Raw genomic sequence first — 17,422 nt, 5'->3', positions numbered from 1 at the left:
GAGACAGGATTTCTCTGTGCAGCCCTGGGTGTTATCTGTTTGTTGACCAGGGTGGCCTCAAAATCACAAAGATCCACCTGCCTCTGCTTTCTGAGGGGGTTAAAGGTATGTGTCACTATACCCAACCCACAAAAAATACTTTTAGGGGTGGAAAGATGGTTCAGTGGTTAAGAGCACTGGCTGCTTTCCCAAAGGATCTAGGTTTGATCTCCACTACCCACACGGCAGCTCACAAGTGTTTGTAACTACAAATTATCCAGTACCCTCATACTGATATACATGTAGGCAAAACACCAATTCACATGAAATAAAAACAAATTATTAAAAAAATTTTAAAATAAATTTAGAAGAGGAAGGGGAAGAAGGAAGAGAAGGAAGGAGGAAGGAGGGGAAAGGGGAAGGGGGAGGGGGAGAAGTGGCAACCTAGCAAGTTACCAACAATGTAGAAGTTTGAATAAGAATGGTCCCCACTGACTCATGTATCTGAATGGTTGGTCATCAGGGAGTGGCACTACTTGAGAGGGATGAGGAGGTGTGGCCTTGTTGGAAGAAGTCTGTCACTGGGAATGGGCTTTAAGGTTTCAAAAGCCTAAGCTAAGGTTAGTATCTCTCTCTTCTTGCTGCCTTTGGATCTGAACTCTCAGCTCCTTCTCCAGCACCACGTCTGCCTGTGCTGCCATGCTTCCTGCCATGCTTCCTGCTCTGGCGATACCAGATGAAACCTCTGAAGCCGGAAGCCCCAGTTAAATGCTTTCTTCTGTAAGAGCTGCTGTGGTCACTGCATCTTATCACAACAACAGAACACTGATCAAGACACACAGTTTCATCAAGAGCCACAATGAAAAAGTGTCCCCTCAGCTGCAGAAACCCATCTCGGCAACATCTCTGTTCCCAGGTGCCTCAAATGTCCTTAGGAGACGGAAAGGGGGGAACTGCCCCATGAACCAAGTAGGAAAGTGAGGCCTGATGCTCAGAAAAGGCAAAGCAAGCAGGGTGTGGGAGATCATTTATAATTCTAGCAACACAGAGGCTGAGGCAGGAGGACTGCCAAAAGGTCAAACCTACTTTGTGTTTCAGAGTGAAAACCTGTCTGAACAACAAACTCAAACTCAAACTCAAACTCAAACCAAACCAAACCAAACCAAACCAAACCAAACCAAACCAAACCAAACTCACAGCAAAGTTGCATCCAATTCATGAGAACAATTTCTATCAGAAACAAGACAAACAGAAGCTTTCAGCCAGCGACACCACCAGGGACAGTGCATAAATTAGACAATAGTCAGAGGGCACACGGTGGGGGGTGGGGGTGGGCTACATGAATCTTCCCTATCCAGACAACCATGAAGACATGCTCCTGGCTCCCTAGAAGAATCTGCCTGCTCTAGTTCAGGAAGACATCTTCAAACACCTAACCTTCCTAAGTAATGTACACCTGATCCCACAGAGGTAGCACACCTGCCCTCCCATAGGAATGGAGAGCTTCTGTCCTGTGTGTCAGTCCCATTCTCCTGCCCGGAAACTACCTCAAAAGAGAGGTACTGGTTGTGGTGGCCCATGATTTTAAGTATGTGGGAGGCAGAGACAGGAAACAGGCAGATCTCTGTGAGTTTAAAGTCCACCAAAGCCACATGGTAAGACCCTGTCTCAAGAAAACAGAAGGGGGGGCTGGAGAGATGGCTCAGCGGTTAAGAGCACCCGACTGCTCTTCCAGAGGTCATGAGTTCAATTCCCAGCAACCACATGGTGGCTCACAACCATCTGTAAAGAGATCTGATGCCCCCTTCTGGTGTATCTGAAGACAGCTACAGTGTACTTATATATATAATAAATAAAATAAATCTTAAAAAAAAAAAAAAAAGAAAAAAAAAAAAGAAAACAGAAGGGGGATGTAGGAGGGGAGGGGGCGGAGACAGACACAGACTTGGCTTGCAGCCCCAGGAGCACCTGTGCTAGATGTGCACAGATATGAATGTAACCCTACCACCTGCCCTAGATGCTGCCTAATGGGCTTGGGAGACAGATCCACCACTAGTTAGTGAGCCGGCCAACCTAAGCAGGCCATTTGGAGCCTGAAGGCCAATTCCCATGGGGCTATCATTCAAGGTCAATCCTGGGAAAAGTCATGCCCACCAGACCAAAGGGCAAGTTGACAGACAGGAAGGGATGAAGCAGGAAGTAGGTATCCTTTGGGGCCAAACCCAGCAGCGAGGTAGTTTGTAGGGCTCTAATAGTTACCAAAGAACAGGCTGAATGGGAGGAGGCAGCAAGGGGGCAACTGCTTTGGTAGTTTGAATGTAACTGGCCCACAGGGAGTGGCCCTGCTAGGTGGTGTGACCTTGCTGGAGGAACTGTGTCACTGTGGAGGCAGGTTTGAGGTCTCCTTCTGTGGCCTACAAATCAAGATGTGGAACTCTCAGCTCCTTCCTCAGCCCCATGTCTGCCTGCATACCGCCATGCTTCCCGCCACAATAATGGACTGAACCTCTGAAACCGTAAGCCAGCCCCAACGAAATGTTTGCCTTTGTAAGAGTTGTCCTGATCATGGTGTCTTCACAGCAATGGAACCCTAACTAAGACATACAGTCACCAACAGGGAAGAGCCCACTGAGAATCTTAACCAGGAGAGACTGACAGCAAGCTTCCCCAAGAGGCTGTGTCCACAAGGGAGGGGTGGGAGGACTCTGTAGGGAGAGATCAAAGAGGGAAGGAGGAGGGTGCTCCCTGAGGTCAGGAAGGTAGGAAACCAGAAGGCAAGGGTAAGGATAGAAGAGGACCACAGAGACATGCTCCAGTGCTGCCCTCCTCCACAGGCGGGGAGCCCCAGCATGGACTGAGCCGACATCAAGAATAACCGATTGCTCACTTTACCTCACTGGTTAGGGGGCTTCACTCTGAGAAATGGAAGAATAACCGATTGCTCACTTTACCTCACTGGTTAGGGGGCTTCACTCTGAGAAATGGTGATGTTTTAAAATAGTGCATTTGGGGCTGGAGAGACGGCTCAGCAGTTAAGAGCACTGACTGCTCTTCCAGCAGTCCCGAGTTCAAATCCCAGCAACCACATGGTGGCTCACAACCATCTGTAATGGGATCTGATGCCCTCTTCTGGCCTACAGGCATATATGCAGGAAGAACATTGTGTACATAATAAATAAATAAATCTTTAAAAAAAAAAAAATGGGTTTGTTGGGCTAGGCATGTGGCTCAGAGGCAAACCCTAACTTTCTTGAGGACCTGCGTTCTGCTTCAGTACTGCAATAAATGTTTATTAACTGCTTGGTAGTACTATGCAAAAACTAAATACATCCAAGACCCCGAAATAAAGGGAAAGCCCCACCATCATTGCTCTGGAAGGTACTATCTAATTTATAATTTCTATAGCAACCCTGCAGGAGCCAGAAGATGCAATTCAATAAGAGAAACTCTAGCCATTCCACATGTGCAGCGGTGGGGAAGTCCTCAGTAATTACTAAGCAGAGATCCCCAGTGGAGGCAGCCTGTCGAACGCTTCCTGAGGGGCAGACCATTCCATGTGCTCTAGATGAGCCACAAACAAAAATCTTCCCTAAGACACATCTGACCCTTAAGTGTCAGATTCACGGAACACAAACCGAGTGGCAAGCATCCGCACGGTCCACTCAGGTCTGCTAACAATGAACTGCAAGCCACTGAGCCTGAGTATCAGCACACGTCTAACAACTGTGTGTGGCTAATTACCACTTGTACACAGCTGAAGAGGATCAGCAGTAGGCTGATGTCCAGTGCAGCACAGTTCATGCCAGTAAGAACGGACACACTGTGGATGCCCAGCTGTGACGTGCTCCAATACCAGGACAGCTGTTTCAGAATGGCTGAGACATGACTGACTGTTTTTTTTTTTTTTGGTTCTTTTTTTCGGAGCTGGGAACCGAACCCAGGGCCTTGCGCTTCCTAGGCAAGCGCTCTACCACTGAGCTAAATCCCCAACCCCAACTGATTTTCTTTTTAGACTCATTTTAGTGTATGAGTGTCATGCCTGCATGTTTACCTGTATTGTGTGTGTGTGTGTGTGTGTGTGTGTGTGTGTGTGTGTGTTTGTATGTGTGTCTGTCTGACATCTGTAGTAGAGTGTCAAGATTCCTGGACCTGGAGTCATAAGTGGGTTGTGAAATGCCATGTGGGTGCTGAGAACTGAGCCCAGGTCGTCTGGAAGTCCGACAAGTGCCCTTACCCACTAAGCTTACCTTTTGGCCCAAGACATGCTTTCTTTTTACAAATTAAAATTATCACTGGGGACACCAGGAGATATCCGCAGGCTACACTCTAAGACAAGGTCAGGCAAGGCTGGGACCGTTCACCTCATGCGTTCCTGCTTCAAGCTCAGGGAGCAACAGTCCCAAGGTGACTAAGAACATGGGAAACTAGGAACCGGGCCTGGATCTCAGCGAGTCACCTGTCTTCTAAGGATCCAAGGATCCAGTTCAGAGGACTTAAGTAGCACAGCTCTGGCAGATTAAATACCATAGGTGGTTACATGTCTTCAAGCTAGTACTTAGGAGGCAGAGGCAAATGGATCTCTGTGAGTTCAAAGCCAGCCTGGTCAACATAGTAAGTTCCAAGACAGCCAGACGTAATTTCTATGGCAACCCTGCATGAGCCAGAAGACAGTACACAGCTATGGCCACAGTGTGTCCATAGTGAGTTCCAGGACAGCTACATAAAGACTACATCTAAAAATAAGTATATTGTATGTATTTAGAGTGTGTGTGTGTGTGCAAACATGCATATGTGCTATAGCATATGTACAGATGTCAAAGCATAATCTTTTTTCTATTATGTATGAATTTTCTTCTTCCATTATGTGAGTCCCAGGGATAAAGTTTAAATCATCAAGCTTGGTAACAAATGCTTTTGCCCACTGAACTATATTGCTGGCTCTAAAAGACTGTAACTGAAGAGCAGAAGGCTACACTATTTAGTTTGGCCCTCACCCTATATTAACACCAACTATATACACACTAAAAACCTTTCTGTGAGGGGCTGGAGAGATGGCTCAGCAGTTAGGACCACGTGCTGCTCTAGCAGAGGATCCAAGTGAGCTTCTAGAATTCACGACCATCTGTAACTTGACGGCCAGCAGATCCTCCAGCCTTTGTGGGCTCCGGAACACTTGTGTACACACGCACACACACAAAATTAAAAATACAATCTTGAAAAAAGATCAGTGAGGGGGTTGGGGATTTAGCTCAGTGGTAGAGCGCTTGCCTAGCAAGCGCAAGGCCCTGGGTTCGGTCCCCAGCTCCGAAAAAAAGAAAAGAAAAGAAGAAAAAAAAAAGATCAGTGAGCCTGGCAGTGATGGTGTTTGCCTTAATCCCAGCACTCAGGAGACAGGCAGGAGGATCCCTGTGAGTTTGAGGCCTGCCTACCCTATAATCTGAGTTCCATGACAGCCAGGGCTAAACAGAGAAACCCTATCTCAGAAAAACAAAACAAAACAAAACAAAGCAAAACAAAACAAAGCCCAGTATCCTCATGAATACCTTTGGGCAAGCAATCTCTGGAAGTTTGAGGCTAGCCTGGTCTACACAGCAAGTTGTAGGCCACTCAGAGCTACACAGTCAGACACTAAGGAAAGCTAAGGATATACATCAGTCAAAGAGGGTTGCCTCTTAGGTTCTCTCCCTAATAACACATATATGACAACATCCATACTTTCTCCATTCTACAATCAATCAATCAATCAATCAATCAATCAATCAATCATCACAGCAGCACAATTCTGTATGGCTATTACGACAATTTTACAGGCACTAGATCCCTCCAAAGTGTCAAAAGACCAGGACTTTAAGACTGTTGCCAGGTAGCGGTGGTGCCTACCTTTAGTTCTAGCATTTGGGAAGCAGAAGCAAGTGGATCTGAGTTAGGGAGGACAGCCTGGTCTACAGAGTAAGTTCCAGAACAGCCAGGGCTACACAGAGAAATCATGTCTTGGGGGGGGGGGGGGGGCGGGGAGGGAGAAAAAAAAAAGAAAAGAAAAAAAAAAACAGACCAATACTTCATCTCAGTGGAGGAAGCTACCCCCACATCCCCAAACCGCTCAAAGGAAGGATTTAACACCTCCTGATACTATGTTCCACCTCCCTCTGAACAAAGTCTCACTTGGACTTTCTCTGTCTTCCCGATTTCAAAACCAAGATGTTTGGAGCTGGAGAGAGAGCTCAGCTCGGTTAGTAAAATACTTGCCTTGAAAGCATAAAGACCTGAGTTTGATCCCCAGAACCCTGATTAAAAACAAAAGAATAAACACACACCCCCATACATACATACAAGCAGGCGCGCGCACACACACACACACACACACACACACACACACACACACGTACACACACACACATACATACATACACACACACATACACACACACACACACACACACACACACACACACACACACACGCAAATCCCAGTGCTGGGAAGGTTGAGACAGGTGGCCCCTGGCACCTGCTAGCAGGCCAACCAGCCTGGCCTATTTAACCAACTCCAGGCCAGTGAGAGACCCTATTTTAAAACAAGGTGAGGAACATGTAAGGTTAACCTGTGAACCCTAATCATGTATGTACGCACTGGCGTGTGAGCAACCACACACTTTGCACCTGCACACAGAAGCACACACATGCACACAAATAAAGACATCTGCTCATAACACCATTAGGAAACTTGTAAAATATAAACCAACCCAAACAAAACCTTGACTTACTAAAACCCGAAAGTGTTACATAAATGACAATGTGCAAATAAAACAACTTTCCTACCATTAAAAAAAAAAAAAAAAAAGAATGAGCTGAGAGTATCTCAGGGTTAGAGTCCTTGTCTGCATAAGCAAGATCACGGGTTCTAGTCCATACTCAATACCTTATTATTAATAAGAAAAAGCAAAGTCATCTCACAAATCCTTTTCAGGATAACAGCTCTGCTATCTTCTTTAAAATACATAGAGAAGCAGCAAGGAGACATTCCACGCTTACACGTTACACATTACACATTTAGAATTGATCGCACAAAACCGTTTTAAATCAGGTAGCTGCAAAATGTGGGCCCATTTTAAAGTAGAGCATTGGATGGGATAACGGTGGGAAGTGAATCAAAATCAGTTTGAATTACCAAACATCCTTCCCTACAACACACATAATCTTTCAGGAAAACTAGCTTACAAACGGGGGAACCCCTCAAGCACACATACTCTACTGACCCCTGGAAGTCTTGAATAAAACTAAGGTTCCCCTCTACAGGTGGTGGGTGTTAAAATGAATCAAGAAGACCAGTGCAGTGGCGTACACCTTTAATCCCATCACTTTAACGGGCCAAGACAGGTATTGCTCTAAGTTCGGGGCCAGCCTCTACATACAGTATTTCAGGACAGCCAGGGCTACATAAAGACTCCCTGTCTCAAAACAAAAATCAGAAACCTCAAAAACCTGTTGATCACAGAGTCAACACCAGTCCTGAGGGAAGGCCAGGAGCAGCCACCCACCGGAGCCCCACTTACTCGTCACCGTCGGGACACAGGCCGGTGGCCTCATCGTACTTGGAACAGTAAACGTCCGGGCTGTAGTTGAAGGTGCCATCGCGTCGTCGGAGCGGTCTGCGCCGACGCTGATTTAGGAAATGCCAATGGAAACAGGTGAACGGCCTGTGCTGGCTGCACTTATGCTGCAAAAACAGGGAGCACTGCTCTGTCCTAAACTCCTTTAGATACCTAAAAAGACAAACAGCGTTGCGGGCCGCAGCCGCCGCCGGCTGGAGGCCCCTGGGATGCGGCGGGGCAGGGTCCCAGACGCGAAGCCCCACCCCCACCCCGAGTCCATCTGACTGCCAAGGACCGGTACCCTCCTTTTTTCAAAGCACTCCGGGTGTCACTCCCCAACTCGGAGGCCAGGTGACTCCAGACAGCCAGACAGACTTTCCGCTCCCTGACCCCAAATACCACTTCCCAGTCCCCAGATAAGGAAGGTTCCCCGGACACGAGGCATAGAACTCCTCCTAGCAGGCCACCCCCAACTCTGATCCCAGGTAACTCCATAAAACTACACTCTATTCTCCGCCCCCTTCTAGTCCCTGACCCCTGGAGCCACCTCTGAATCCTCAGTCCCGGTCTCCCAACTCCTGCTGGACTGCCTTCACAGGTTCCAGATGGACTGCAAGCGCCACCCGCCCACACCAGGCGCAACCCCTCTTCTGCGCCGCAGAAACGACCCCCAGGCTCACAACCCAGGCCGCCGCTGGACTCTAGGTGCGGCTCCGCCCCCAACCCAGAGATCACCCCAGACCCCGGGCACCGCCTCTCAACCTCAGGCGGCGACTGCCCGAGTCCGGATGGCCGTGCGCCCACCTCCAGCCCAGGCGCGGCCCTGAGCTACAAACGCAGGCGCTGTTTCCCAGACTCCAGTCTGGCGCGTGGGGTCGCCTGAGACCAGGAGCAAGTCCAGCCCCCAACCCAGGGGTCACAGAAGACCCTGGGCGCTGCCACTCCACCTTAGGCGGCGTCCCGAGCCCTGACGGCGTGACCCACAAGGGCTGGCGGCGGGGGCGCGGGCGGGGCGCACCCTCAGCGGCGACACCCGGGCCCGTGGCGCGCGCGGGCCGCTGCTCTGCGCCGCAGCGCCCAGAAGGCCACGGACCGCAGCCCAGGCACTGACCTGTAGTGGGTTGGTTTCTCGGTCTGCGGGGGGGACCCGCTCAGCGCCGCCGCCGCAGCTTTCGAAACCGACGGCATTTTCAGTCAAAACAATGCAGCGCGCATGCGCCGCGCCGGCGCCCCCGGATCTCCCCCCCGCTCCGAGCCCCCTGCGCCCCCCGCCGCGCCGGCCACACCCCCAAGCACGCCGCGCCGGCCACGCCCCCGTCGACCCCTCGCCCACGCGCGCTGTACGACGGGGGTGACACACAGCATCTGCCGGCCCACCACGGCAGCAAGTTACAGGCGTGAAGCGGGACACGCCCGTTGGTGTAGAGTCCCCATGAGGGCCTCTGGGTCCTGGGCTGTTGTTGGACACAGGTTTCTTTTAGCTGGAAAACGTCTATAATTAGACTGTGGGGATGGTCGCCCCTGTATTAAATGTGTAAATTTAAGGATGACCCGAGTGTGAATTCTGTTGAGCCACTTTTCAAAAAAACACAATGAGGCTGCCAGAAGGGTAAAGGAGGTACAGGGTGATCAGGAACCGGAGTGATCTGGGAGCAACAGAATGCTGAATGCACGTGGGGGGCGGGGCTCAGAAGTGCTAGGATGAAATTGAGAGAACCCAGGGCTAGCATTCACTAGTGTGTAACTGTGTGGCATGAGACATTGTAAATGCAAGAAAAGTGATCACAGCTCCTCAGCCAACAGCGGGGTGCTCTGAGGGATAAAGTCTGGGCAGCAGGGCTGAAAGTGTTCTGAGAGGAAAGTGTTCTGAGGGGAATGTTCAGAAAGGAGGATTACAAAAAAAAAAAAATCTATTCCATTTCCACGAACACGATCTAAAATATGCATAGAGCTGTATTTGTAAGCTCTATTTTATAAGCTATATTTTAAAATACTAATAAGGTAAAATTACACTCGCTGGTAGGATTACTGACTTCTTCATAGGACATTTTGTAGGCAACTTGAATTGTTGACAACTTTTGGGAGTTTGGTTTGAGTGCTAGAGATAGAACCCAGAGCCTGTGCATGCTAGCCACTCACTCTACCACTGAGCTTTATCCCTGGCCCACAAACCCTGAAATTAACTTATTTTAAAGGACTTGTTTTAGTGGTTGTGAAGCATGTGGACATGAGTTGTAGACTAGTCCCAGCAAACAGGAACGCTGTCTTTTCAAAGATCAAACAGAAGAATGAGCGAGCAGGGAAGGGCAGACAGGGACATCTATAGAAGAATAAACAAGTCTCGGACTGTGGAGGAGTGGAAAGTGAAAACTAGTTCAATCCCGCCCCCCTCCCCAACTCCAGCTTGGAGTGACACACGAGACGACCTAAGGAACCTTCAGACAGCAGAGGTGGCTCCATAGGTGTGACAGAGCACATGGCAGTGATGGTGGAACTGAACCACCTTTACTGTGGGCATGAGGGAAGGTGCCTCAAGCCCCTTACCACCCATCAAAGGTGTGTGTAGTCCTCCAACGACACCACCTGTGACACCCACAAAAGGACCAGAAGTGTTCTTTTTATCGAAGCTGTTACTCAAGGGCTAGGGCTTAAAACAAAACTGACAGGATTTTTCCTGTGTGTAATAGCTCACTTTTGGGGGGGGGGGGGGAGAAACTACTCAACACTACTGATAACTTCCCATTTTTTTTTCTTTTTTTCGGAGCTGGGGACCGAACCCAGGGCCTTGCGTTTGCTAGGCAAGCGCTCTACCACTGAGCTAAATTCCCAACCCCATAACTTCCCATTTTTAAGAACTTACAAAAAGTGGCTGTTGGAGCTGGAGAGACTGATCACAGTGGTTAAAATAATGGGTCCTCTGGGACCCAAGTTCAGTTCCCAGAACCTATGATTGCTCATAGCCATTTGTAACTCCAGTTCCAGGGAATCTGATATCCTCTTCTTCTTTTTTTTTTTTTTTATTTATTTTTTTTTTTTTTCTGGGGCTGGGGACCGAACCCAGGACCTTGCGCTTCCTAGGTAAGCGCTCTACCACTGAGCCAAATCCCCAACCCCTATGATATCCTCTTCTTAACTGCATAGGCACCAGACATGCATTTGATGCACATTCATATACATAAAATAAATCTAACTTTGTATGTGTCTGTGAGGTCAACTCCTCCTCCCTCAAAAGAACATGTTTGGGGCTGGGGATTTAGCTCAGTGGTAGAGCGCTTACCTAGGAAGCGCAAGGCCCTGGGTTCGGTCCCCAGCTCCGAAAAAAAGAACCAAAAAAAAAAAAAAGAACATGTTTTATTTAATCATTTCTTTCTGCCCAACAGTTTATCTACCGTCTTGAACATGCAGCTGGTTTATATTTACAGGTCATCTCCCTACCTGATGTTTACTGGGCACTCACCCAGAGAATTCACCAGGCTGAGAACAATGGGGAAAAATACAAGTGACAGTCTATTTGAGAGATAGGAGCAACAAGTATGGCACTATACATACTTGCTGAGTTCAAGGCCAGCTGGGTTTACAGCCAGAATTCCAGGATGGCTGGGGCTATGTAAAGAAATCCTGTCTTAAAAAAGAAAAAAAGAAAAAGGAAAAAGAAACCAACAATGTACACGTGCAGTAAGTGTGCTCACTTCTTCTGCTCAACTGCACACACTACTGCACACAAGTTATCAGCCTGGTGGCACAGAGGAATCTGACTTCTTTTTTTCAAAAAACGATTCTATGTGAGCTGGAAATAGAGCTCATAGGTAGGCTAGCACGACAGGTCCCTGGGTTCAACCCCCAACACTGTCAAAAGACAGAAACAAATAACCCACTATGTCGGTGAAAAATGATTTTGTTTTGTTTTTTGGGACAGGGTCTCCCTATGTAACCCAGGCAGACCTCAAACTTAGGATCCCCCTACCTCAGTCTCTTAAGTGATGAGACTACGGGCATGCACTACCACTTCTGGCAAGTTTCTAGGTTCTCAAGTGGGAATTAAGAGCAGCAGAAGAAAAAAATGTGGCGGCAGAAGTAGGCTGATGTTTAAGTCTGAGGCAAGGCTGGTCTACATAACCAGTTCCAGGCCAGCCAGAGCTATCTAGGGAGACTGTGTCTCAAAACAAAACAAAACCCACTTGATGAAAGGGGAGAAAATTGAGTTCTTTAGACTTTACCAAATGTATTTTCCATTTGTTAGTTTTTAAAGTAGCTTCAACTGATGTTGCACACACCATAGCTCTGTACACTTATGCAGTTAGCCTGTCTCAGAAAGCGAATAAACCGCAGGTAACATCTCCCCCAGAACTCCTCGGGAAACATAATTAGGCTGTACAAACACATCACAAATTCAACAGCACACGGTGCACCCGAAACCTTTTCTATGAACCTCAAAAGTTCTTTGGACGTAATCACTGAACATTGGTGTCGAGCAAAGATCAGATTTCGAGCCTCCAATTTTGTGCTGTGTTGTGTCAGCGACAAGAGCGCCATCCAAGTCCTTTAAGCAACGAAGACATGCGCAGAACCAGTTCAGAAATCGTCAAATTTGACGACAAAACAGAAGGATGGCTGCCTACTCCCTTCCTCAGCACGAACCCTGTTACGTTCTAGCCCCGTAGATGGCCGGAGCTTCAAGCTCCTCCAGAGGACCTTCCGGCTCTTCCTCGTCCTCCTCTTCCAAAATCTGTCTCAACCACTGGTCCGTGCTGCTCTCCTCCCTCCGGTAGCACCAAATGATCAGAACCACAAGGGGAAGGGTGAACGGCAGCACTTTCCACCAGGGCCGCTGCTGCTGCTTCCCCAGGGAATGCTCCACCGTCCAGCGGACTGGGGTGGCTTTGCTGCCGGAAAATTGAATTGGGAGGTTGGGGTCTTCCTCCTCCTCTTCCCTGTCTGCAGACTGAACTGGAGACCGGTCACGGGGCGGCGGATGCAAGCTTCGGGAAGTCCAGCCCACGAGCCGCAGAGCCCTGACCGCTCTGGAAGAGAGACAGCAGTAAGCGTCCCGCAGCCACGGTCGCCTCCCGCCCTGACCCACCAGCACCTCACGGCTCTCACCCCGCCGCCCGTGAGCACAGGACACTGTTCATAGCGACCTCGACTCGCACACTGCGGCGCTCAGGGCTTTCGTCACTTCCGTCGCACAAAACCGGAAGCCGAACTTCACCTCAAATTTTTACGACTACAAAACGTGGGTCCAGCGGCGCAACTGGAAGTGATGCATTTCCTCTTGCGCGCTCTTCCGTCTCGGGCCCCGCCCTGATGGCCTGGCGACTTATGGCTTTGTGTAGTTCTCAGTCCCTCCACAGAGACCTGAGCCAGCGGGCTAATTGGAAGTGAGACCGATTCGACTCTCGCAAAAGCTTGGCTCGGGGCTGTTCAATGTGATGCCCACAGACTTGAGAACCCCTGGCATCAGATGGCTTCTTTACCGAATTATCGTCCGGGAAGGACTTGGTTCCTGTTCTCCAGGAGTGCGTCTTCCATTCTAAGTGCTCTGTCCGGGCTCTCAGCCTCCTTTTTGACCAGTGTCTCAACTGCCAGCCGAGTCCATCTCAGCTATGCCCTCAGGACCGGAGGTGGAAAGCCCTCGAACCTTAGAGGCCTCCCTGCCCGGCCGTCCCCTTAAAAAAGGCTTGCAGAAAGCTTTCCACTGACACTCAGTTCACCCTGCCACTCTGCAAGGTTTGCCTTGGGCAGCTGTGGGGTTTTCGATCTTACTAGCCTGCAGGCACCTTGACATCTTAGTAACTGCCTTTTTAATGCCAGTGGCCTGTACCATATTATGGAGAACTGTTAACTGCTTAATTGGGTAATTTTCAAAGAAAGTGATGTTTATTAAATGGGGCGAAATAAGTTAAATTTGAAAGTGAATGTGTTCAAATGAAAGGCTTGACAATTGTATCTGTTACTAGTTTTGTAGGCTTTAATCCTAGTATACATTAAATATCGGGCAAATTGCACTTGACTAATTTTTGAAGAAAAGTAATTTATTCCGTCAAGGAATTAAAAATAGGCTTTGTGTATGGTTAAACTGTAAATCTTATGTTTACAAAAATACTGTAATCTTCAGGAAATCACTGTATTAGGAATGTGCACTGACTTACATAAATAAAACCATTTTTGAAACTTGAAAAAAAAAAAAAAAAGGCTTGCAGAAACATCACCTCCCCCTAGACTATCCTAGGTCCCCAGAATCCATTTGCATTCAGGGAGACTGAAAATGGATCTGTGTAGACCATAAGCTGACCACACCTCGGACAGCCTACAGGGAGGTAATTCTGAAATTACATTCCTGAGTGCGCCTGGTGTTTTGAGCTGGAAGCTGATTTAAGCTCAGTTCATCTTCAGAATCAGCCAGGCAACCTTGTAATCTCAAGACTGTGGAGGCAGAAACAAGAAGATCCCTGGTTCCAAGCCAGCTTGTACGACACAGCCTGATATCAACCCAATTTAAAATACAAAACAAACAAACAAAAAACAGGATCAGCCCTAATGGTGTCAGTTCAGTACTAGGGTGAGTCATATCCACCTGGCCTTACTGCAGGGCCCACTAATGACTGTCACTCTGAATTTGTTCTCAATCTGTGAACCAGTCACAAAAACAAAAACGAAATAACAGAAAAGCCCACCTCTCCCTTCTATCTCATGGGGCATATGGCTGTGAGTCCCAGAAACCTAGGACCCTTTCTGGGCAAGCAGAGTGCCACGCTATTAGTTTGCTCAGGTGAGTGTCTGAGGGCACCAGATTGATCATGGAAAGGGAGAAAGAAGTTAGGAAAATGACTCTTCAGCCTCTGACTGGTAGTGACCTACACATTCCTGCTAGAGCGAGGCCCAGTCTTACACAGCACTCCCAAGAAGGTAGAGGATGCCCTCACTAGGCAGCATTAAGGAGAGAGACACAACTCACAGTGCAGCAACCTGGCTCCTGAAGACATGAAGTTCAGCTACAATAACTCAGCCCAGCTGTCCCATCTTCACTTGAAACTCCTCTGCAGGAGGGCTTGCTACATCCAGTGGAGACATGGAGCATGGAGCAAAAAGAGCTTGAATGGCTGCTGGTCCCTCAGTTCGCACCACACATGGTTAGGCCTCCTGGAGGTCCCTGGCAGACCCCTAGAAGGAAACGAGATTAGCTTTTTTCTTGGCTCAGGTATTGGGTGTATGGCTGCTTGGATGTGTACTATCTTGCTGGTGTTTGAAACAATAGCCTGTGGCGCCTCGTCCTCTTAGGAGAACCAAGTTGTATCTTTAGATGTTTCAGGAACTGAGGGACCACAGGACACAAGTCAGCAGACATTGACCTCGGTGCCCTCGACCTCGGTGCCGGAAGCTACTCCAAGAATAGAATTTCAGGTAGAGAAGCAATTGTGCAAACCTGCTAGAAATGTGACTTTGCCAGCAAATAGCCCCCAGCAGCATAACTGCTGATTCAAATGTTGTAAACTACTTAGGAGACATTTGGGGAAATTATGGACACTTTGCAGAAACTTGAATCGGGATTCCAGGGACTTTCTAGAAGACAAAAAAAGAGAAACAAAAAATAAGGATGAATTAGATCAGGAAATGGAGGATTCCCTAGATGGGAAGGCCCTTACAAGTCTGATCCTACAGATGCACCTTTACCTTGGATAGGAGTTTATGATAATAATCTAGATAGATGAGTGGTGGTTAATGGTAAGAGAGTCAAGTATGGTTCCCTATCTCCCTGGGAGAGGATCAGGCAAGCTCAAGCTCCCTGGTGTGTTCTCTCAGAGGATCAGCAATGACAGCTGAGGTGACAAGTATATAAATTTCTTATTTTTGGAAAAGATGATTCCTTTTATGGCCACCTGAGATCAAAAGAAAAAATATTAAGATTATTAATATGGGAAGTTTAGAGAGAGGTTGTGCTGGTTAATAATGAAACTAGTAAAAACCGGATATCTGGCAACATGACCACAGGCAAGCGTAAAATAGAAATTTTCTTCCTGTATAGTCTGTGTTTAAAGTTCTCATATCGGGGCTGGGGATTTAGCTCAGTGGTAGAGCGCTTACCTAGGAAGCGCAAGGCCCTGGGTTCGGCCCCCAGCTCCGAAAAAAAGAACCAAAAAAAAAAAAAAAAAAAAGAGTTCTTATATCATGGTGTGATGATTTCTGAGTAAGATTGTAATCATTTGACCCTGTACCAAAGCCCTTAAAATAAGTGTATATATACCCTGATGCTCTCAAGTAAAATTCACAACAATAACAAACCTCTCTCGTGTGTTTGACTCTGTCTGTCGCATCAAATTTGTTCCTGACCTGAATATTCGAGCCTGGTCTCTCCGCAGTACGCAGTACGCCAGACCCCTGAGCAGTCTGCGACAAGGGCTGGACTTGAACTTCTCCCCACGTAGGGATGCGGGGACCTGAAAGAAATTAGACCCAGAAGTTTGCGGGGAAATTTATGCATGTTCCAACTGTAGGATTTGTGAGCAGCCTGCACACTCACTTGCCTTAGTCCCCACAAGCGAGCTAGGCTGGAACCCTTGTGACCTGGTTTCGCCTTCTCTTTGCTTAAGGTCTCCCACCTGGCAGTACACGCAGGCTGTCATCCTAAAGGTGACCGTAGCTTTTGGATGCTTTGTGGACAAAAGAGGGTCCTGGGAAATCCCCTTACTGCGAGCTGTAATCTAGCCCAGGATGGAACAAAATCAGGAGCCTCCTGTGACCTGGAGTATGCTACAGTCCAGTGCCCACTTACTACTGGGAAAAGCCTCCCGCTCAGTATTCTTGTCCAAGGCACTCTCATTGAATTAGAGCAGGAACAATGAGAGAGATGGTGGGGCCCAGCAACACCTGTGAGTCGCCCTCCCAACCCCCCACCTCAACCCCCCTCCCCCACACACACCGAGAGGCCCAACCCAGGACCCTGGCTAAGAGCTGTTGTGTCAACAGAGGCACCTGTCTACCCAGGTCCTCCTCCCAGGGCCCCACCCCACACTGCTACACCACTCTCCTGGCAAGAACCTCACAGCACCCAGGCACCTAACTGTAGGTAACATGCAACCCAGGGGGAGCCTCCAGAAGGAGATGGAGCTCAAGGGCCCTAAAGTGTGAAGGGAACTAGGCTTCCTGGATTGGATAACATAGGGGAACCAGGCTCAAACTGCACAGAACAGCCCATGAGACCAGATTAAGGAGGTAGAACACGAGTTAGAGCTTCACCCTGGGGTGGGCTAGCCTCTAACAATGACCAGTGAGCTCATCCCAGTCTCAAAGACTGTCTCAGGTCAGAGGCAGAAAGAGATCTCTTAGGGCTGGCAAGACGGGCGGCTCAGTCCGTAGTGCTCACCATGCAAGCCAGAGGACCCAAGTTTGAGCAGCCACATCAAAAGCTCTATGTCGTGGCCCATGTTTGTAATCCCAGCTCTAGGGTTGCAGAAAAGGGCATCTGTGGAGCGCTCTAGCCACTCAGTATGGCTTCATCAGCAAGTCCCAGGTCCCAGGAAGAGACATTATTTCAAAAAAAAAGGTGAGTGGCTCCTGAGGAACACCACTTCTAGTCTCCATGCACCTACACATATGGGACCTACACACACACACACACACACACACACACACACACACACACACACACTCCAATCTCATATCTTCCTGGGGTTGGCATTACAGTGCCGGAGTGAACAGTGTTCCCGCCCTTGAAAACAAGATTGGCACCTTGTTTGGTCTTTGCAAATAACATGGTTTACAAAATGTCATACTGGTGCGAATCGACTGTAAAGCCAATGTCAGGATTTTCAGAATGCCTTTTCAATGCCTTTTCAGAAGAGAAGGCAAGGCACGCA

At 48.4% G+C, this 17,422-nt stretch overlaps 2 protein-coding genes and 1 long non-coding RNA gene across 10 annotated transcripts in view; 1 reads left to right on the top strand and 2 right to left on the bottom strand.

Annotated features, from left to right (window-relative positions):
* Nucleotides 1-8,833, bottom strand: part of Unkl (unk like zinc finger) — a 46,099-nt gene extending 37,266 nt beyond the window's left edge. For 3 of the 8 annotated variants that reach the window (XM_063270091.1, XM_006246057.4, XM_008767609.3), the window contains exons 1-2: nt 8,680-8,833; nt 7,530-7,739 (exon numbers count right to left, since the gene is read on the bottom strand). In XM_063270091.1, the coding sequence (XP_063126161.1) occupies nt 7,530-7,739; nt 8,680-8,756 (287 nt within the window). In that variant the 5' untranslated portion in view covers nt 8,757-8,833. The remainder of the gene's footprint in view (nt 1-7,529; nt 7,740-8,679) is intronic. The other 5 variants (XM_017597602.3, XM_017597603.3, XM_063270090.1 and 2 more) reach the window with 5 other exon arrangements.
* LOC120095050 (uncharacterized) lies at nt 7,665-9,112 on the top strand. Its single transcript, XR_005490059.2, has 2 exons — nt 7,665-8,053; nt 8,167-9,112. It is a non-coding gene; the product is annotated as an uncharacterized LOC120095050 (long non-coding RNA).
* A 2,325-nt stretch (nt 9,113-11,437) lies between these two features.
* Nucleotides 11,438-12,740, bottom strand: Uqcc4 (ubiquinol-cytochrome c reductase complex assembly factor 4). Its single transcript, NM_001109028.1, has 2 exons — nt 12,669-12,740; nt 11,438-12,589 (listed from the first exon to the last, which is right to left on the bottom strand). The coding sequence occupies exons 1-2, from the start codon at nt 12,698-12,700 to the stop codon at nt 12,211-12,213; spliced, it is 411 nt and encodes a 136-aa protein (NP_001102498.1). The 5' UTR covers nt 12,701-12,740; the 3' UTR covers nt 11,438-12,210.
* Nucleotides 12,741-17,422: the final 4,682 nt, after the last annotated feature.

Source organism: Rattus norvegicus, chromosome 10 (genome assembly GCF_036323735.1).
Source record: "Rattus norvegicus strain BN/NHsdMcwi chromosome 10, GRCr8, whole genome shotgun sequence".
Lineage (NCBI taxonomy): Eukaryota > Metazoa > Chordata > Mammalia > Rodentia > Muridae > Rattus > Rattus norvegicus.
Note: the sequence above shows the minus strand (reverse complement) of the source record. Positions and strands in the feature narration are given on the sequence as shown.

Bases quoted from the DNA above. Each gene is read 5' to 3' on its own strand.
- Uqcc4 (NM_001109028.1), bottom strand. From the start codon at position 12,700: ATGAACAGTGTCCTGTGCTCACGGGCGGCGGG. The intron at 12,590-12,668 runs GTGAGAGCCGTG...TCTCTCTTCCAG, and splicing joins CTGTGCTCACGGGCGGCGGG to AGCGGTCAGGGCTCTGCGGC.